This window comes from Harpegnathos saltator, unplaced genomic scaffold (genome assembly GCF_003227715.2).
Source record: "Harpegnathos saltator strain DR-91 unplaced genomic scaffold, Hsal_v8.6 scaffold384, whole genome shotgun sequence".
Classification (NCBI taxonomy): Eukaryota; Metazoa; Arthropoda; class Insecta; order Hymenoptera; family Formicidae; genus Harpegnathos; species Harpegnathos saltator.
The window spans coordinates 1,010,588-1,032,906 of record NW_020230188.1 but is presented as its reverse complement, the minus strand read 5'-3'; the positions used below and the strand labels follow the sequence as shown (position 1 = coordinate 1,032,906).

The window sequence follows — 22,319 nt, the reverse complement described above, 5'->3', positions numbered from 1 at the left end:
TCTCTCTCTAAACCCTTTCACCCCTGTCTTTGCATCCCCCTCACGACGCCGGACAATGCGGCACCGCGCCCATAAGCTTTTTGTGCGCATTTCGGACGCGCGCACAGGCATGACTTTGCGGCCTTTCTTCGTGAGACACCTTGCGCCACGAAGATTCGTTCCCTCGGTAGCATCCTGTTTTACTTGCCGAGGTCTTTCTTTCCTTTTTTTTTTCTTTTCTTTTTTTTTTTCTCTACATGCTTTCGCCGCCCGTCGTGGCCCGGGCCCGCTTATTCTAAGTCCGCTTCGTACAAATAAACAGATCCGAATGTATAATTTTTCGTCTGACTTCGATTTAAGCCTCGCGAGCGGCCACGCGAGCCTCGCGAGGCCCAGCGACGCGTAATTATTCCGATCGGAAAGCGACCTCGATTCCGAGAGTCTCGCTCAGTTTCGGCCGGCCAGTGCCGGCGTTTAATGAAAATGTCCGTCGCAGCGGCGAATATGTAATATTTACATCTCTCCTCCCCTCCCCCCTGCCGTTGCCCCTTTCTTCCTGTCACTCGAAGAAGAGTGAGCTACGTGTGAGTTACCTTTGAGCGAGCATTTCATCTACGGCTTCAGACACATTTCTCGACGATACACGCGGCAATGGAAATTTCTCAAACAGGATGCAAACCTTCGCCATGTTGGTCGTCGGATGACAAAGGCTATTGTCGATTTCCAAGCGTCGCTTCACAATGGCGGCTGAGGGAAATATAGATTACCAGTCAATGACTGGTAACGAAAGAAGTTACATCAAACAAAGTCGTGCGTCAACATGGAAATTTATGTCGACACCGTGACGACTAAATGGCGCGGAGGGAGAAAGAGAGCGCGCATCGCGTATCCTTATCGCCGTATCAATTTAAAACTCCAACCTCTCGAGCGTTACGTTCTTGTATTTTTCTTATCACAATTTTCCCTCGCGCGTTAATCTACGGGCACGCACGGAAATTCTACTCGCTCATCGCGTGCGCACTCTTTCACAACGTCGTCGCCGCGCGTCGACGGCTCCTCTCTTCTCTCTTCTCTCTTCTTTATCGTCCTTTGTGTTCACGCGTTACGTTGATAAGACAAAAACGTCAAGGAAGAAAGCGGAGTGAGAGAGCCGGCGTGCGAGATGATGGGGTGCACGAGAATCCGCGCGAGACGCGCGGCAGGGAGGGGGGGCAGGAGGGCGGGGGGGTAACAGGCGTGAGGACAGAGCGAGCATTCATACGAGTGCGACACGTGTTTCCTCGGTGGCTTCTTTGCCGTCGCCTCTCGAACACGGACACGTCTCTCGAGAGAGACGGCGCGAAACGGTCTAATTGAACGCGAAATTTCTCCGCAAACGAACCGGGAAGTCGCCATGAGAAAACTCCCATTCCGTAGGAAAGCCGCGGACGAGGGGCCGCTGAGATGCGAGAGAGAGAGAGAGAGAGAGAGAGAGAGAGAGAGAGAGAGAGAGAGAGAGAGAGAGAGAGAGAGAGAGAGAGGATGCGTCGCTGCTGCGGCGAAAGCCGCGAGCGGCTCGTTCATACGTATATACCGGTTTTTGTTGACGGAAGAACGTCGCTCGAGGAAAGATATCTCGTGCGAAATGACGACTCATAAGGAATGAGGGTCGCGAGGCGCTCGCGTAATGAGTAATTATCTCCCGTGAGCCAGATATCAGCCAGAGAGAGAGAGAGAGACTTTTTCGACCACGTCGATCGACGTTCCGTGAACGAAATTATATTTTATCGCCTATCGCGCGAGATACTGAGATCAGATTTAGTATCCGTGACAAATGGCGCGACGATGAATCGCGACAACCGGGCGAGTTATCCGCTCGTCGACGGTTGAACGTGCCGAGCGTACGAAGCGCGACGATGACGCGACCAAATAACGAATAGGAAGACTGGCTGGGATGGAAGGGAAAGACACCGACGACAAGAAAAGGACATTCTGTACGCGCGCAGTCTGCGAATCCATTGTAGAAATTTCAGTTAAGAGAAGAAATTGACAGTTATTCCGACGAGGAGGGGAGTCGTCGCGCCGCTAACAAGAAGCGACCGACGTTAGATCGACGGTGACTCGACTCGGGGAAATTGAATTAGGCGCGCGCGCGCGCGCGCGGCTTGGCCGACGACGGAAAAATTTGTAGGATCTTGAAACAGGAGGGAAAGAACTGAGAGAGAGAGAGAGAGAGAGAGAGATGGGTCCGGGGATCTTCAACGGTCGGGGGATCATTTATCACGGCGAGCGGCGCGACGTTGATCGACGATGTATGCAAGGGAACTTCCGGGATCCCCTAAACGGCCGACAAAAGATGCGGTGTCGGGGACAATAGTTCTGTTTATCCTAGAAATTATCACGATCCACCACTGGTAAGCGAGGATCCCGCAAACATCTCGCGGAACACTGTGTGCGAAAGCCTCGAGCCTGAGGATCCCTCGGAATCATTCGATCGTCATTAGGCTCGAATTCGCGTAAACGTTCTTCCCCGGCTGTGCACCGATCGTATCGAGGACACAATGTTTGCGCATCGAGGTCTCAGATCGTCGCCGTTGTAAGTCCTATTAACGACTTGGGGTCCGTCGAATCCATCGGTGATTTCACGCGTTCGAGAGAGATGAGTCGTTACCAGCGCGGAATCACAGATTTAATCGCACGGAAGGTGCAGACCTCTCATCGTAAGAAAAAACTGCGGAGAGAAGAACGTTGCCAAAAGTCAAACGAATGTTTGTAATATCGCGATAATAATGCTGCAGATGAATGAGTATACAACTTACGTCAATAATCACAGAGTCGATATGTCACGAGCAAACAAAGAGACGCGGTTTTCGCTCGCTGCCGACGATCGATCGTTCGACTCGAAAGTGACGTTAAATTGACGTTAAATTAAAAATCAATATTTGATCGATATTAAAGTCCCGAATGGCGCAGCTATTTCAACAAACCCGAGACCACCGGCGCGACCTTCCTTCTCCGCGCGCATTCTTTCTCTCTCAGATTTCTCCATCACCGCAAGAGCCGACTCGAAGAAAGCCTCGTCGTCCGCCATCTTCCGTCCCTAAAGGAACAATCGTCACTCCTGCGCGGCGCGCGCCGGTTGCCAATTTAGCGTGATGTAAGGCGGTCTTTCGTCGCTGGCGCAATTCGCGGCGCATTCGAACCGATCCACGTTCGTACCGATGTGTGCGCGGGGAGGGGGGGGGGGAGGGGGGCTTTTCTCCTTCGCCGGCAGAGTCGATCGATCGTGCGACCGAGTCGATTCGCCGTTTTTCTTCGCGCGCACAAAACGAGTGCATTATGCCGGGGGAAACAATGGCGCGTGGCTCCCGCGGAGCTCTCACGTGGCGGCAGGACATCGGAGCAGGACAGCTGGCTGGAGCCTGAGGCTTTCTGCGACAAGTGTCTGCGATCGGCAGCCGATTGTTCAGCCGAAACGATCAATACGGGCGCGTATTGAAGGCGAGTATTCGAGCTGTATCGTTCACATGGCGGCTCGAAAACGTCGGTTGATTGAAATAACCTCGCCGACCACTAGAAGGAGATCGTACTAGGAATGATTCGTATCGAAATTGCAGTCTTATTTACTCCGTCATACGAACGTAAAGTTTACTTTTTCTCAGTTTAGCTTCACTCGAGATTCAGTAGAGGAGCCAGAAAGGGAGTGATGTTACCACGGTTGGAAAAGCCCTTAAAACTCGATTGTAAATAATTGGATTAATTGGATCGAAATTAGACCACACGGAGTTTTTTTTTATTTTCCTTTCTAATTCAGTCTCTATTTCTCCCAGAGACGGCAGAAGATCGTTCAGTTACACCAAACGGAGTCGCGTTTTCCGCACGGTGGTGAGACACGCACGCGGCTACGCGCAAACGTTGCACTTCTTTGCTTTCCCAGCGTGGCGAACCCTCGGCGGTGGAACGATTGTTAAGGCCGTTGGATGTATCCGAGAAGAGGGTGTCGCGTATGCGGGCGCAACTCGACACTTTTCTCGGAGATCCCACAGCGTTTTCCCTGGGAGAGCCTCACGTATACAGAACGGCCGTTTGCTCTTCCCCTCCTGCTGATAGCTCGGTAGTCGGTATTCCACGGGTGGTTACCTCCGACCTTGAATTTATTTCGCGCGAGAACGTTATTTCCACGCGGTAATCGCGTCTTAATTTGCAACGGCAACGATCCAGTTTCACGAGGTCGATACGAACTTGTGCGTTCAAACGTATTGCACAAAATTGCGCGGGGTCGCTTACGTAACACGAGACACAGTTACCCCCCGCGGGCTAATTAAGGAAGTAGCGCCTCATTGTTCCTTCGCTCGCATCGTTTACCCGTGCCGAAACGTGTACGTAAACGAGAACACGCGGTTATCGCTCCGTATTCTGTCTCGTCTACTCGTGTTTTATACAAGTCGATCGTACTCCGGTCTGTTCCACAGATTCAGCATTGCCTCGCCTCGAAGAACGCGAGACTTCAACTCGTGGCAACTCGTCGTGAGACTGACCCGAACTCGACCTGATAATTCTTAACATTGCCCTCCAAGTTGCGGTGTTTAAAATATCAAACGTCTTCGACAGACAGCCGGAGTGCACTCTGCGCCTCGCGTGAGCTTCTCGCAGCGTCTCAACATTCGCAATCCGACATCCGGCAGAGTTGACAAGATCCCCAACCTGATATCCGTAATAATCAAGTTGCGCTTAGAACATCCCGCACAGATTGCTGCAACGCGAGATCACAGCTGTGATTACAGCGCGACGCGCACCGCTTACCCTGACCGACGCACGTTGTGGACTTGTTAACGGTCGGACTAACTAACCCTCGTACCACGCTCTTCGGCGTGATTACGCCGGCACCGATAATTTGCTAACACGTCTGTCGCTGGGAAGAGACCAAAGAGTGCGAGATACGTTACGCCAATGAAGAAGCCCCGTTCGTCGAGCCTTTCGACACGGTCATTTTCCGACCGGTAAATTTCCATACAAACTGCGCGAGCCATTACCGAGTATCCCGACGCGCTCGCGCTCTCCGCGAGGGGCTCAAAATCACTAACTGACTTTCACGCTCTGCTCGTGTCTCTCTCTCTCTCTCTCTCTCTCTCTCTCTCTCTCTCTCTCTCTCTCTCTCTCTCTCTCTCTCTCTCTCTCTCTCTCGGCCCTTTCGGCCGAACATAAATTAGAAACGTCGCGAGAGAGCGATGCTACAATCGCACGAACGGATGAAGCGATCAGGAGGAGAGAGAGAGAGAGAGAGAGAGAGAGAGAGAGAGAGAGAGGGATGTTCGTGTCTTCTTCCTGCGAGAATTAACGGACCATATCGACATTGATCTCCGCGGCGTGTCCTCAGTCTATCCATCGTTCTTCCGCGCCCGCACAGATGAGATTCGCCTTTCCCATGGTGGAAGTGAGAAAAACCTCCAAGGGGCGCCTCCATCCCGGAGAAATCAATTTTCCGCAACACGAAAAGCGGGTAGCCGCCAACTGGTCGCGGCTGCTACCGTCTTCTTGAGTGGAGAGACTTCTCTCTCTCTCTCTCTCTCTCTCTCTCTCTCTCTCTCTCTCTCTCTCTCTCTCTCTCTCTCTCTGTCTGTCTCTCTTACTCTCTCTCTCTCTCCTTGCTTCTATCTAACCCTCGAGGCATCATCCGAGGACTTCGGGCGGCGAAGCCCCCGAAAAAAGACGGATCCTCCTCGTGGTGTCGAGGTGTCGCGCGTGAGAAAGGGGTGCGAAAGCTCGTCTTGTCTCTGTGTAGTTGCTGCACGCCATGGTGCCTTCGAGGCCCTTTTGTCAGTGATTATGGTTTTCTGTCGCCTGGTCCTTCTTTGCATCCGTGTAAGGAGGAAGGAAGGAAAGGAGGCATGGTAGGACGCGAATGTGGACGCAGGCCTATAAAGGTAGAAACCTGATTCCGTTTTTCCATCCCCTCCTTTTCTCTCGCTCGTTCTCTCTATCTGTCCGTCTCTCTCTCTCTCTCTCTCTCGGTCTTTCTCTCCTCGGGATCTCCTCTCCGTACGCCCGTTCTCTCCCTCTTTCGCGTACCCGCTCTCGCGCGCACTCTCGTTCCCCGACTCCGCGTCGTGTCATTTTTCTGTCTCTCCTCTGTACCGGCCGCGTGACGACGACCCGGAGCTAAGTAAACATCATCGTCGAACTCTAATGGAAATCGAATCGAGCGCCGCGCGCGGTACACGAACGCGCGAAGCGTTCATTCGCATTGCGCTCTCGCGCGCGCGCGCGCGCGCTCGCTCGCTCCAACTAAACGGCGCCGTCGAGGAAGACCGGTTCCTCCGCGTTTAGGCCCCTCCGCGGGGCCCTACCTTTTCTTTTAGGAATTACTCGACCAAAATGCTCTCCGCTCCTCTTTCCCGGCCGAGTCTCTTATTGGCTCCTCGTCGCGACATTAAAAAGCTCGCGGACCGGAAAGGGGTGCGTGCTTGTTTGCTTTCACGTGAAAGCCAAACCTCCGCTTTGTGCCGAATTCCTTTCATTGGCGAACGACGGCGAACGAGGACAAATTGTCGGCGCCATTGTGAACGATTTCGGCTCGCCGCAGCGGTAAACGCGCGTAATCGCGCGCCTCTCTGATAACTAACGCGCTACGGTTACTGATCAATCGCGCGAAAAGTGCTGCGGGGAGGCTTGAAACGAATGATCGCAGCGAAGGAAGTTTAACGCAGTCTGCCGACCGGTCAGTCTCCTCCCGTCGCGTTTGCTCATTTCATCGCCGCGATTCGCTCTCGAAGGAGGGTCGGAGGATCGGAGACGTAGAGCAGAGGGAACGGAGAGAAAGGGAGAGAAGGAAAAACCAAATTTTTCCTCTCGCACGAAGGATCGCTCATGGTTCGACAATGGCAGGCGGCCCCTTAACCCGATCGCCTGACGACTCAATCCCGGCACGACCCCACAAAGCTAGCAGATCGAGATAACATTGTCGCGCGATTTTTCGTGACGACCATTGTAACGCACAGCTGGCCAAAGGGTTGCATCGCCATTACGGCGATTTGCCCCTTGATTCCAGATGGGCCGCGACCCTCCAAGGAGATACAGACGGCTTCGTAACTCTTTCCTTTGGAAATTAATTGTTGCACCGGTTTCGCCGCGCCTGAGCTGGGAAATCCATTTAGACCCCCGATATGCTTCCTCTCTCTTATCGCACTCTGCGGCTCCTCGGTACTTGCAATCTCTCTTCGATGCAGGGTTGGCCGGGGTGGACGAGTTTCCATCCGGGCGGGCGACGCGCGAGGATCGATCACACCGCGGTGTGCCTCCAGCGAGTCGAATTTTCCTCGTGCGACTCGCCGTGCTCTGTCTCTCTCTCTCTCTCTCTCTCTCTCTTGTTCTTTCTCGATTTTTTCTTTCCTTCGCTCCGGAGGGTGCAAAACGTGGGGTGTAATATGATACGGGGATCATGTCGCGCCTCGACGGCACCTAATTGAACCCCGGAGGTACCGGATGTCGTACATGTTGTGACCGTTAGTCGCTCAATTCGATGAACGACTTTCATTCACTCATCGGTTTCTCACAATGAGCAACCGCGAAATCATTTTTATTATTCCGCTCGCAAGATTTGTTTCCGGTCGGCATCGCTACGGCGGACGTTTACGTGCGACACATTCGCCGGCACGAGGAAAAATGAACCCAGCGCTCGCTCACTTCCATTCTGCCGGAATGAGCCTCGTTCCGAACGCGCGGTGTCCTTAGCGCAGCGCATCTGGAACGTTGCGTTCCACTTGGCAAGCGATAACACGATCGACAACACCCAGCCAGGCAAGGACACTTCCCGGGAAAAATACCTCGCTCGGTCCAGCGACCAGGGAGACCAAGGGGAAATACCCGCGGCGACTACTTACTCGCCGTAGGCGCGGCATAGATGTTTTTCTCTCGGTCTGAGCGAGTTTTCCTCAAAGATCCAGCTGTTCTTGGCAGGACGGCTCAAGAAGCGGAGTAGTAGCAAAGGATTGACTCGCGCCTCCGCCGAATCATCCGAGCACCTTTCCTCGCACGGGGGGACGGGGGAGGGTTCGACTCCTTCGGCCAGCAGCTGGCGACCTAACGGCGCCTGATTATCATCGTAGGGGGCGTCGCGTACGTTATTCGGGTTACGGGACGGGGTTGCTGACCCCCGCTGGCGCGGACGCACGGCTCGGTATCGGTAGGTGGGTACGCGCGAGTGTTCTCGCAGATGCGTTTTACGAGAAAGGATATTTTCGCGTAAAGCTATCGCTCCGACGATAAATACCCCGGCAGCTTGCCTGCCTGCCTGCCTGCCTGCCTGCCTGCCTGCCTGCAGGCTGCGAAAGCAGCACGCGCGACACGAGCATAAGTGCCGACACACACGTGCACCGTGCAGGACATTTTTCCAGGACGGGAGACACAGGTCGGGGGGACCAGTTTCTGCGGGCGATTCTGGTTCTCGAGAGGAAGGGCCAAGGTGGATGCAACTTCCGACGACGGCGACCATTTATTTTGACAGTGAGCGAAAGGGAGGATAGAGAGCGAGCGTGCTCTAGCTCGTTGACGCGTCTGTAGCGTAAATAACCGCGATGAAAGAGAGCGCAGAGGCGAATGAGAACTCGGTCGATCCTGAGCAAGGTATTCGCGGGGGTTGCACCGTGTCTGTTCTCTTTCTCTCCCTCTCTCCCTTTCTCATACACACACACACACACATACACACACACAGACACACGTGTGCGCATGTACACAGCGATTTGTCGGAGAGCGTCGTGCGGGAGATGGTATGATCGTTGAATCGCTCGCGGGGATAGTCGAGTATCGCGCGCGTTGTTGTTGCTTTGTACGGCGAGCAAGATCGTACGTAATATGCCCCCGATGCTCGTAACGAGAATTAATGGATTCGAGCGTAATCTGATAGTTTTGAACCAGAGCGATGCGCGTAATAAGACATCGAGGCTGCGTAATGATGGAGATAACGTCAACACGTTCGGGACTTGATAACCGCGCGAGCGCACGCGGCCGAAAGCAGGTCGAAAGGTAATTTTCTCGAAAATCATCTCGTACACCTCGTACTCGCTGTGTGCGTGACACGGGGAGAATGACGAGAGAGAGAGAGAGAGAGAGAGAGAGGAGAGCAGAACGATGTCGGCCGTGTTCGATGATTGGGTGCACGATTAGGGTGCACATTGCGAAATCCGACCCAGCGCTTTGGAAAGCTTGTTGAAAAGCGCCCAACGGAAATGGCGCGGCGCGGCGCGGCGCCCGCTGTGCGCTGCGTCACATGATGCCAAAAGCAAACGTAACGAGCAGAGAAGGAAATCTCGATGCGATCGTGCGATTGCGATTCGATGTAACGCGCCTAACCCTCTCGTAATTACGTCGCCGTTACCGCTCCCGTCGGCTTCAGCTGGGCCCCTTCGTGCGTGTCTGTCCAACTGAGCAGAAACCTTGCGCGATCCCTTTTTCCCTCTCCGGCTAGCCCAAGAAGGAGAGTTTCACTTCTTTGCGTTCCGGAAACACTCCCTCAAACTTCTCCCTCAAGAAGGGAAAAAAGGGGCGGCAACGCGGTTTCAACGAAGCCGCGTTAACCCTCTCACTGCTGAATTAACTACCCTCGAGAAAATTATTAAAATATTTGGTAGTCCTACGTTTTCTCGGTCGCTGATTACGACGAATCTCAAGTCAGATTTGCAAAATTCTAAATGGCGGCGGATTCAATGCGGCGACCATAATGTACGAAATTGATAAAAATTCCGATTGTTATTGATGATATATGGGTTTTTCGAATCGCCGATTACGCATCTGTTGAGTAAAATAATATTGATAGTATGGATAAGATGGAGATACAGAATGAAAAAAAAAACTAGGAGAATAGAGCTAAAAAGTGCAAAAAGATCAAATTTCGGCCGTTCTTGTAGAAATGTCTGTTTATAAAAAGAAAGTCTAACCTGCAAAGAAATACTGAAAAAAATATATGTTTTTGTACAACATCAGAAAAATATTTGGTGAAGATTTCAGACCTCTACATTCCATACAATCTCCGAGGAATCGATTTTCCCCTAAGAAAAACAAAAAAAAAAAGCACTTTTTTCAACTTTGATTCGTTACAAATATTTGATTTGTTACAAATATTGATTGCTTGCAAACAATCACAAATGAATAATTGGGTATAAAAACCTATCGGAGTATGTTGAACAACTATTCAATTATCTGGAAGACTCGAATCCCCGAGTGGCTCTTCAAAATTGTGTGACTTACAGCGCAAAATTGAATCAAGTGAAGGTGGGAAGTATATTTTCCACTAACTTGGAAAGTATACTTCCCACTGTGAAAGTGAACAGTGAAATTGTCGTTAGACGACAAATCTGTGCAGCGCGGAGACGAAGAATTGTAGATCGTCGCTGCGCGCGCGCGCGCGCGCGAGAGAAACTAGACGAGAGAGAGGCGACGAGAGGAAGAGCGAGTCGCGCTAACAGAAAACGAACTCGCGTCTGAGTAACGACACTGAGTGCGGCCACGAACTCGTGACCGTCCCACTTATCTCTCCTCGCGGCGCACTCGAGTACCTGGCTAGGTAACCCACAAAAAACTTATTCCGATTCTAGCTCGCGTGAGCAGAGCTAGACACGCACACGCACACGCGCACGCACACGGTCTCGCTGCTGATAGAACGAGCACGCGAAAGGGTTTCTGTAAGAAAGTCGATTGCCGTTGATACGGCGTGGACTCTCGCGTGTCTTCTCGCGTGTGTTCGCACGTTACGTGTGCGTCGAACTGCAGTCGTTACTTGTGAAATAATCCTCCTCGGCAGACGCGACTGTACTGATTGCGCGTATGAATTGCGCGAAGAAGATATTTCACTCTTACACTGCTTACATAACAAAAGATGAAATTCCCGTCTCTCTTTGTGTGCTGATGCGTAATTTGCGCACTCGTTCGTGGGTTGATTCGGGTGTCGACGAGCGCCGAGATCTTTCGTACTTTTATCCAAACGTAGCTGCTTCATCCTTGCAAACGCAGGATCGATACTTGGCCTGCTATTCTGCTATGAATCTCCGAATAGAACGGCGCTAGTGTCTTCCTTTCTCTGTCACTCTATCCTTCTTTCTCTATCATTTTCGTCCCGCCAGTCTTGGGGTATCGATCAAACATGGATTATGAATACGCATCGCGAGATCGCGCACGGCACCTCGACGAAGCGATTCTAAAAGTGCCCCTTCATTCATCAGGCGAATGAGTCCCGCGGGAGAAGGATAGCCCGAGAGGAGCAAAGAGATAAATAGAGAGGGGGAGAGGGAGAGGGAGGGAGAGAGAGAGAGAGAGAGAGAGAAGGACGGATCTAAATGGTGCGTCGCCCGCGGGGAACACTGGGTCACAGCAAACGGTGCAACGCCCTGACCTGCCTCCGTCCTCGTCCGATTCTCCTTCACGCGGCGACTTCGTCTCGCTCGGCTCGTGCATCATCGATTCACCGCTCTCTGTCGCGCTCGTGACCACGAGAATAGCGTAAGTCTGTCCCTGTCGCGCGCCAACAACGACTGTATCTCGCGTAGAGCAACGTCGACTTCCGTCCTGTGAATACCACGCTACTGCCGCCGTTGCTGTTTCTTCCATCAGCGAACCGCAGTGACTCTTTCTCCTTCTTTCGCTATCTCGCGTGTCACGTTGCGCACGAACGGTATAATTTACTCCCTTTCTCTCTCTCTCTCTCTCTCTCTCTCTCTCTCTCTCTCTCTCTCTCTCTTATATATGTATATTTCTACGTGTAGGTGTTTTTCGTGCAGACCGATTAGCCGCTCGTCTAGAGTTGCCCGTCTAGAGTCTTCATTGACACAACTCCGAAGGCTGATGGATGTTGAAAGTTAGCACGTGCGAAAAATCACGTTACGGGTCATATCGCGCAATTAATCTTCGTCTATCGAAGGTACCACGACGCGCGGCGGGCAGCGTGCGCAACGATCGTTCTCGGCTGTGCGGCGATCAATTAAAACGAAAATAACCGCGGGGTCGTACGCCGTGGGGAAGTTCAGAAACAATTCATTGAACGATTTCCGTTGTATACAGAGGAGGACAGTCATCCTCGAGAGCGGCTGGGGGCTCTGGTGGATTTCTTTCATTGTTTTTTCAATTAGATGCCCTCCGAGGAGGACCAGATGTGTGCTTTTTCTCTCTCACCCTTCTTGCCCCTTCCTCTTCCTCTTCCTCTCTTTGTCCAGCGTGCGTCGAACTCGAGCCCTCTTCGTCGTACCGACACGAATTTTCTATCTAGTTTTCTTCCATCTCTATCTATCTATCTATCTATCTATCTCTCTCTCTCTCTATCTATCTCGCGCTCTCTCTCTCTCTCTCTCTCTCTCTCTCTGCCTCGCCTGCGTTCGTCAACGCCGCCTAGCCGAGCGGGATAAAAGAACACGAATTATTCTCCTGTGTCTGACATGAGGAGGGCAGGGGGAGTACCATTTCCTGTCCGGCGCGGACATTATTCCCGTCAGCTGTTCGAGACGGAGACGGAGAGATTATTCCGACCGATTAATTCGAACACATCCTGTTAAATCATTCCCCCGTTCCATCCCCTTTATAGCTGCTCTATTTGGTCATTATTGAACCAACGCCGCGGGACACGTCAGATACGCATGCTCATCTGCATGCTTGCACCCAATCTAGATGACAGTACAGTCCGCTGAGCGAAGTTCGAGACGCGCGATCGAAGACTCAAGCAACGGCCGCGAATCCGCGGCGACGGTTGAAAATCGGCCGCGCAATTATCGCCCCTCCTCGTTCTCTGTTTTGTCTCTCATTGAGCGAGAGTCAGTTACCCGAGACAGTTTTTCCTCTCCAGCGACGTGGACGCGCGTTCGTCCCTTCACCCTCCATGCGACGACGCGACGTAGCCGCGCGAGGGCATCTAATTACACCCACTTGAGAAAGAGAGAGCAGCATTCCCCTTCGTCAAGCGCCGCTAATTAATTTGTGCGCGAGAAACCGGGACGGGATGAGACACGTGCGCCCAGAAAAAGCGTTCTTAGTGTCGTCGCACTCGGCTCTCGGCTCTCGCGAGACCGCGTCGACGCGCGTCCGACACTCCGAAGATGGTCTTGCGAGCGCAGAGACGAGACTTCGCGATTCGTTCAAGAATCAGCCGCGACGATATGTCGTCGTACCGCGAAACTCGCGATTCTCTCTCTCTCTCTCTCTCTCTCTCTCTCTCTCTCTCTCTCTCTGGAGAGAGAGAGACACGAATCGGTGCGTGGCGTGGAAGAAAATGAAAACCGATCGGAATCGTGACTCGTGAGAAAACGCGCGAGTCTCCCGTAAGAGATTTTCACAAGCGCTTTTCTCCGGCGACCGGGAGAAGGCGGACTGGTCGCGCGAATCGGGGAACCAGAACCCGCTTCGAGCTTCGTGATACTACGGTGTCCGCGGCGGCGGCGGTATTTGCGGCGCACTTTGCGTCCGCGTCGTCGCGTCGGACGTGGAAAATAGTCGGACGGTTAGTCTTTGAAACCGCCGATTGTCAGCAACTTGCTCGATAATCGGCGATCGGTTAACACTCACGGACATCTGACGTTATTATTAGCGGTCTCACGCATCACGTCGTGACGACGCGCCCCGGGAAGCAGCGACGCGCGAAGCTACTCTCCTCTTTCCAAGCGCGCGCTGCGCGACCGCCAGGTTCGAAATTTTTCATCAGCACGCTCGTCCGTTATTCGGCGGCTCGCGACGATCAGACCGCCTCGGGAACAAATATCGCGTTATAACTCCGGATGTGTTATCGCCCGCAGACGTGATAAGAACGACGCGGCGGAACGAGATACCGCGCAACCGTGCGTTGCGTTGCTGAAGAGACGCTGGGAACGTTCCTCCTGCGGGGAATGTTGAAGAGTGCATACACTTCGAGAAGAAATCTCGCTACTGACTGAACAACAATCGGCGCTGCGTCGTTGTCGCTTAACGTGCACGGATCGCGTGCGTTTTCACGTTCGATCAACGATGCGCGATTGTATAGCCGCGGCTCGTAAATGGCACGAGGGTCGGTCGCGCGTTCATGCCGAATACACGTCGGAGACGAAGAGCGAGCATTTAGTGAAAGGCAGCGCGCGCGTCTTCCCGTGGCCGAGATTCGAGTGGTCGATCGACGAGTCTAAGCTAAGTCACGATTCCCTCGACTGTCGCGTCGCGTCGCGTCGCTTCTTCTTCTTCTTCTTGGTCGATCCGCCCGTGCGGAACACCCGGTATACGCACGTCGCGATTTATTATTCGCGCTCGTGCGACGCGAGCGGCCGCCGCCGCCGCCGCCGCCGTTGCTCTGCAATTTGTTTAGACGCGCGGCTCAGACGCTTTCTCTCTGTCACTCTCTTGCTCTCTCTCTCTCTCTCTCTCCCTTTCTCTCTTTCTCTTTCTCTCTTTCTTCCGATCTGTTGTGCAGAACAGAAATGATCCTCTCTGGTGGCTCCCTTAGCTCAATTGAGCCTTCTTAACCGCAAGCCTCGTGCGCATTGGGACGCGCAAGCTCAATTTCGTCCCCTGAATAGCGATACTTAGGGGATTACTCTGCGAAACGTGTAATGCCAGCCAGGATTTCTCAGGAGGATTCTCAAGTATCAAAAGGATTCCTAGAGAATCGCAGAAACTCGTACGGATGGGGTCCGACTTTATCTACATGTGTATATCTTAATCCCCAGTCGCGGCGAGTTCCTCGTGAATGGCACTTGTGGACCGTGCTTAATTCGGCACTGTGACCCTAATTTAAGTCGTCCGTCGACGTCGGAGAAGAGAAAAAAAGATAGAAAGAGTAAGAACGAGGAGGTAAGGGAAAAAGAGCGAGAGATCGCTCTTTTACGCAGCAGGAACGCCGCGAGCGGCGAATGAAAGTACGTAGTACGTAGAAAACAGATTCGTTCATCTGGCGAAGAATATCCTCGAAATCGTCGACTCGTAAAACGACAAACCTCCAATGGAGAGACTCAGCAGCAGCAGCAGCAGCAGCAGCAACACCTTGAAATCCAGTTTTCCGGCTGCACGCGCCAAGGACGAAGAAGAAGTGCGAGACGTGCACGTCACCAGCGGTACGTCGACAGCCGCCTCGCGTGCGCTCGTGTCTCGTGGATTTTTAAAGGGCCCCATTGGCTATTAACATGGCCGCAGTGCCCCTTCGCGCCACAAAGAGCTCCTTTATGTTCGACAGAGACTCGACTCTTATTTCGCGAAAATTGCAAAGCGAGTCGGGCAGAAGAGAGAAAGGAGGGAAGAGAGCAACAGAGGTGGAAACAGAGAGAGAGAGAGAGAGAGAGAGGAAAACGTTGATGTGTGTGATTGAATGAGACTTTTATCAACTCGGTTCTCTCGGCACAATAAATCCTTTTCAAGTCAAGCGAGAGAATTATCAGAATCTGTTACGTTGAGAGTAATTAAAGCTTATACAAGGTTCCTTTCCGTAAGAGCGCGATATTTCTCGGTTTCGCGTTTCGTGCCGGTAGATAATTAACGGTGAATGCAGTTGCAGTCGAAATTATAATATAAAGCCGATATCGAGTCAAGGGGGAGTTGGTCGGGCGGGAGGGGGAGGGGGGAAGGTATGCCTCGTTATACGGGGAGATTTCGCAATAGCGGGATTGGCCTGCGCCGATGTCGTAAGCGCCTCTCGTCGAATGTGCAATGAAACGGAAAATCCGGCAAGTTTAATAATGTTCCCGTTAGAAGAGAAAGGGTGGCACACGCGACGACGACGACGACGACGACGACGACGACGATGGTCGAGTTCTCGCAGGGCGCAAAGTCACGTGGAGAATAAGAGGGGGGATTCGTTACAGAAAGCAGCCGTGAAAAGCGGCGCTGGCCGCTTAGCCGATAGGCGTTCGCCCGCTTTCTTTTTACTGTTCCCTGACCCGTCGTAAACGCAGGAATTTAGGTAGGCAGGCGGGCGAGTAAGTACTTGGCGAACGTTCGAACGTGAAAAAATGAACCGGCCGTATCAGTTTCGTCCAGCTCCAGCGAACGCGCGCGCGCGCCCGAAACGAGCGTCTTTATCAGCCGCGACGCAACGCGCAACGCGTATATACGCGAAATCCTCCTCGGCGGTGAAACATCCGCCGTTCGCATTCGCAGCTATCTGCGATAGATTCGTGGGATTAGATAAGCAAACACGCCACATCTAGGTAACGCGGCAATTCGGCGAAGCCCCCCGCCCCCGCCCCCGCCCTCCCTCCGCTTTGCCCGAAACGCCGAACAATCGTCTATTTTTGCGGCGCGTGGCACGCGTCATCGTCGCTTTCGGCGCTTCTGCGTACGCCGCTAAAAGAATGACTGTTGTACGGCACGAGACACGGCACGAACCTTCGAATTACGTTGCGCCGCCGGCGCAATCGAGGTCACTTAACGCGCTCGGCGTTGAACTCGAGACTCCCGCTAATTGCGGCGCGATCTCAATTTTCTCAGCCGCCGCCGCCGCCGCCGCGATTCAGCCGTCTCCTATGCGCGCGTGTATTCGGCGGTGTATCCGCAGAAACACGTTTTTCCCGGTCGGATGACCGCGCGCGCGCTTCGCTAGAGAGTCCCCGTTTTCACGTTCCCCGGAGTGGACGGCCACGTAAAAGTATCCCGTTACCACGGTAGCCCAGATACCGGATTACGGAGCACGAATTGTCAATCGTGTACGAACGAGACGGGCTTCTAAAAGGCCCGTCCGTTGCCAGACGTTGCGAAGCGCGTGCTCGCGTATGCTTGTTGCAAACTATGCCGTGCCTCCGCTCTCAGCCTTGCGAAATTCGCGAATTTCCCTTTAAAAGGGCCGTTGGAAGAGAGAGAGAGGGAGGGAGAGAACGGAACGTGACGTCGCTCGCGATATCCCGCAACTTTAACAGCGAGCACTAGGGATGGGCGATACAATAGAAAATATCGATATTTCGATACGTATCGTAAGTAAAAATATCGATACCACTGGTATCCTTATTTTTTACTATGTATCTACTATATGTTTTTTTTTTATTGATTTATACTTGTTTATACTAAAATTTGTTATAGTTACCGTTTTCGGAATGCGTCAGAAATACATGTATTCCTTCTAGTCATTTCATAGGAAAAGAGGAAGGGATCCAATTACATCGAGGAATTGCTCGATCGTTGTGTTTTCTGAACGCAGCCTTATATTTAAGTCCTTATATTAAGTCTTAAGTTCATGTTTAGATAGACTATGTAGCCAACGAAACGATTCATACAGTATCTGAAGATGACCTTAAGACTTAAGATTATCTTAAATACAAGATCCCCCCGACTATGAATACCGGCCTGAATGTGTGCGGATTAAAAATATTATTTGTTTAGTCTCAGCGACATTTTTCTTTAGGACGGAGTGCTTTTAACAAATTACATGATATGTACGCGAGCTTCAGAAAGCTTCTTAAATTACCCGCGCTCAGGTTGGCATAAAAGTACCCCTAATAACAAAAAGTTACTAGGCACTAGGAACGGAGCGAGTGCATGTCAATCGAATTCGCCATTAAATCTGCGACGCTTTGCGACAATTCAAACGCAAACGGAACTGAGAATGCCTGTTTGGTTGGCAGCGCTAGTTCCAAAAGTTTCGGTACGCTAAAATTTTCGCCCAATACAATACTAATGATTCGTATTGAGCAGTATCGGGAGTCCGATATTGCTCTTGAAGTATCGATACGCAGTAACATTGAAAAAAAAAATATCAATACAAAATTTACATCCAAAGGTATCGATATTTTAAAATATCGATACCTGGATCGTCCATCCCTAGCGAGCACTCGGAGTGAGCGGAAGCTCAAACGATACCAGCTGATTCCGTGGTGTCGCGATCGCGGAGTTTACCGGCGTAAACTCCATATGTATATCGCCATCTCTTCAAGTCACCGATGCCTGAAAATGTATCTGATAAATTTCCCAGAGAAAGCGCGCGCGCGTATTCGCTCGTGTTTCTCCTCGCTTTTTCTCTCGATCTTCCTCCTCTCTTTTTCATCAGCGACTCGTGCTCTCGCGCGCACTACATTTGCGCCGTTATCGTCTCACGACATGGGCCGCCGTCCCATTAACATAATTGTTAACGGAGGCACGAGGCGTCGGCTCGGCTGATCGGTATAACAGAGTAAACAAGCTGGCCGCTACGGATAGCCACTTAATCTTCAATTGCCGCGTTTGCAGCTTACGCCACCGCCGCGCCGCCGTGGTCGGAGGATCCTCACGTGACGGATCGTCCCGTCCCGTCTCGTGTCGGCCCGTCGTCGACGGCGTAGATAAACGCGCGCTGTTTTCAAGTATTTTTAGGCGTGGTTTACCCGGCCGTGCATTAATTTCGCGCTCAAGTCACGCCACGCTCCGTTTAGCCATTAATCAATGAAAAAGCGAGCGTGCATTCCTGCGCGGAGAACGAGGGAGCAGAGGAAGAGGGAAAGAGAATATATACATATATATATATATATATATACATACACATATATATATATATATATATTGGCGAAGATCGATAGAGCGCCGCGTTGGTCGGCCAGAGCGAAAGTTCCCCGGCATTTCAGGGAATGTTCGTTCGGCTCGCTCATTACAGCGGCCGATAAGGCGCCTCGTTGTTGTAACAACACGCTCCGATGAATCATAATATTCTCCGATAACGTAACGCCGGCGCGCCGCTCGGAGTGGCAGCGAGCGACCCGGCGCGGTGAACAGAGCGAGTTTACGTCTGCCGACCGCCTGTTTACAAGATGTAACCCGCAGACACACACACACACACACACACACACACACACACACACACATTTATGGGGCCCGTCACAATGAAAATAACTTCTTCTCCTCCGGTGTGGTCCGGTAATCTTCCGCACGTATCTGCGAGGGGAGCACCGGAAGGGACTGATCGATTGTTCAGGTACTCTGAGAGAGCGCGAGGAGCCGCGCGCGCGCGCGCCTGTTCGCCGCTTCGTTACGACGGGAATGATGACTCACTGATAAACACGCGCGCGCGATTGGGACTGGTCAGTCATTGAATTGGAAACTCGACCGCGCTAATTAGCCACGTGAAGATTAAATTGACGAAACGGTTCCTGCGCCGTTCCGAGCGCCCAGGAAAGGACACACGCGGTGTCTTTGAAAACTCCCTCGGTCGAATCGAACAGCCGAAAGCCATTCCTCCGTCAATTTATTCGCGATTCTTAACGTTCCCGTATCGCTCTTGCTCGCGCGGACAGGCGCGCCTGGCATCTTTTTAACTCGATCGACGCAGCCACGCGACCCTGTCGCGTCGTGAAGGACGCGTAACGTCTTCAATTCGCATATCTATCGCCAAGGATGAAGCAGAGGTGCTCCAAATCGATAGAGGGCGACTCACGATCGTTCGAGACGACGCTACGATGTCGCATCGAGAGATCGATATCTATCTCTTCCTTGCAGTTGCAGCGGTAGGTAATTAACTTGTGTTTCACACGATATCAGCATTGTGCAATGAGACTCGTCGCGACCCACCGTTGTGCAGCGGCAAAATCGTTTCGAGTTAAATGCAGACGTCTGATTCGAAATTCTGTTTACTCTGCACGAAAGTCGGCTGTTTTCTCTCTCTCTCTCTCTCTCTCTCTCTCTCTCTCTCTCTCTCTCGACGCTGTTTCAACGCGGAGGAGGATTAGAAGATAGCCACGTTCGCTGTGTGCCAATTAGCGAGAATGCGCGCGCACCAACCAGAGGGGTGCGCTTTCTGTTCTAAAGTTCGCGCTCGCGAGGGATAACCTGTCGAGGCTTACCTTTGATCTTGGTCTCCTGCGGGTCCAAGGGTGGTAATCGTGGGTGCGTCTGCTGACCCGGTTTCTTCAGCAGGACACCCACGATCTGCGGCGCCATCATCATCCTGGCTTCTTTCCCGAGCGCGTCCTCTCGCTCGCGGAGCATCAATTCGCGTCTCTCGTCATACCGATCGCTCTCGCGCATTCCCACTCGCCCCGCCCGTGCGACTTCTCCCGCAGGCAAACCTCTCTACTCGTCCGCGCCGGATAAGCCCAAGTAACACCGAAATAACACACTGCACTTGGTAGTGTCTCTCCTCCTTGCCGCCGTGCCGACGTGCACGTCCACCGAGGGAACGAAGAAAAGAGCGCCGTGCCGTGCCTCTCGCGCGTAATCTTCGCTCGGCAGCTGCCGATCGTCGTAGTTTCGTTCGCCGGCTTCGTCGTGAGCGGAGCAAGAGGAGAGAGAGACGAAGGCGCCGGCTGGGACCTCCTTTCCACTGGCGACAACGACGCTCCTTCCGCTGTGCGTCCCGCCTCGCCTCGTTACCGTCCGTCTCGCGCTCACTTGTCCTCCTTGTAGATCGTCGCCTGCTATATGTTTTTTAATTCGATCGACGCCCGCCGCCGCTCTCAACGCGCGTCGCGGGAAGGACACGCGAGAGCTCTCGCCGAGTTATTATCGCCCCCGAGAGCAACGGAGGCTCCACCGAGATCAGCCTGCGACTACGACGGCACCGATATCTCGACTTCCCGCTGGAACTAATTTCCAGCTGCGCAGACGATTCCAGCTGCGTTTTCGCTCAATCGGATCGGCGCTGGCAGCCGCAGCGGCTCGATTCCTCCGATCTGTCATGATTCCGCGATGTCATCTTGTCACCTCGTCTTCGCTTTCGCCCTCGGGCAAGGAGAGAGCGAGGGGCGGACGTGTGATGACGGAGGAAAGTGTGTGTTTACCGCGATACCGCAGTTCGAACGGCGAATTAATTGCACAATAATCGCCTCATCTATTATACGGGCGCTGAAACGCGTCGATTTGCGTCTCCAGCGCGCTCCAATTGTCGATGTGTGTGTGTGTGTGTGTGTGTGTGTTTCCTCTCGATCACACGTGCGTCACTTGCGTCGAACGAATTTCAGTCACCGAGGATAAGGATTCGCCGTGGCCGGTCCGCACCGGCGCGGCGCTTTCGATCACGACTTTCGAGCCGAAAGAGCGTGACGTTCGCGCTCGGAGTGGTTTCTCGCGCGCAAAGCGACAAGCACGACGACTGCAGCACGGGGCGCTGCTATCGATCGCCGCCTTCGATATCTCGAAACTCGCCGAGCGCGCGACCGTACGATACGACGTGATATGTGCGCGACGAACGTCCTTGTATATCTATATTGCGTTATATGCTATCGACGCTTCGGTATATCCTTCGGTATGAATAACGAGAAAGCTGATTACTTCGAAATCAACAGCGCGCCGCGCGATAGTCCGATCAGTCGGCAGGGGGGTTGGGGAGGGGTGAACTTTTATCGACACGCGGGCGCGTTCGTTGCGTCCGTCAAACGTCCGCTCGATGCGCGATGTCGATTTGCTCCGCGAAGGATCGTGTCGCGCGACGGACACAACACAAAAGGTACATGTTCACGTACGCTCGACGTCACTACCTGCGGCGACACTCGCTCTCTCTCTCTCTCTCTCTCTCTCTCTCTCTCTCTCCCCCGTCCTCCGCTTCGGTACTCACAGCGGCGGTGATACAACCCTCCCAACCCCCGAGCGTGCGGAGCGTTATCACTGCGCCTCGTGCTCCGAAGGGGTGTTGTGATCGATCATCCCCCGGCCGACGGCGGTGGGACCTCGCACGCGGTTCGACACCAACTGTGGAAATTACGACGCTACGACGACGCGCCGACACAACGTGGCAGCTTGGCGCGCGCGCGGCGAACGACTGATCGCCGAGCGAAACGGGCAATACGCGAGCGAGAGCGCGCATCGTGTGCCCTCCACGCTCCTCTTGCTCGATCCCCCTCCATTCACCATCTGCGTCACTCGGCTTTCTCTTTCTCTGCTTGAACGAGAGAGAGAGAGAGAGAGAGAGAGAGAGAGAGAGAGAGGTGAGTGCGCAACCCTCGTGGGTCTTTAATCGTGTTTACGCGCGCAACCCTCGCGACGCCACCAATTTTTGCCATTTTTTTCGCGACAGCGCATTTCTCGCCGTCCCCCCCCCCCCCCCCGATTTTTTTCGCATCGATCAAGTCACGTCGGGCGAAGCTCGAAGGGATCGGACGCGGAAAATCACGTCGATTCACGCGGATCCGTCCTTCACGGTCGCGAATTGAAAATATTTGCAGAGTCACCTTGACCGTACACACAGCGCAGCGTGGTCGACTGTTATCGTAAACCTTGGTTAGAGTCACGCGTTGGTTTGCTTACATTCGTTCTCTCCTATCAGTGTAATCGAGAATTATTTGTATTGTCGATAACATCGCGCGACTTATCTTTCGTATTTAGATAAGATTTAATTCACCGGCGCGGCGTGACGCCGTTGGCACAGCTCGCGCGCGAAATCATGAAGAGAGTCTTCGGCCGTATATCGTATATTTACAAGCGTGACATTGTACCGACGAGAACAGAATAGCTCGCGCGGGATTTGTATTCTCGGAATG

General features: G+C 52.9%; 1 protein-coding gene across 3 annotated transcripts in view; it reads right to left on the bottom strand.

Moving 5' to 3' along the window:
• LOC105188721 (uncharacterized) overlaps positions 1-21,627 on the bottom strand; it is a 37,453-nt gene extending 15,826 nt beyond the window's left edge. Inside the window, exons 1-2 of one of the 3 annotated variants that reach the window (XM_025300824.1) lie at positions 21,398-21,627; positions 19,689-20,516 (exon numbers count right to left, since the gene is read on the bottom strand). In XM_025300824.1, the coding sequence (XP_025156609.1) occupies positions 19,689-19,872 (184 nt within the window). In that variant the 5' untranslated portion in view covers positions 19,873-20,516; positions 21,398-21,627. The other 2 variants (XM_025300825.1, XM_025300827.1) reach the window with 2 other exon arrangements.
• Between the last annotated feature and the right edge of the window lie 692 nt (positions 21,628-22,319).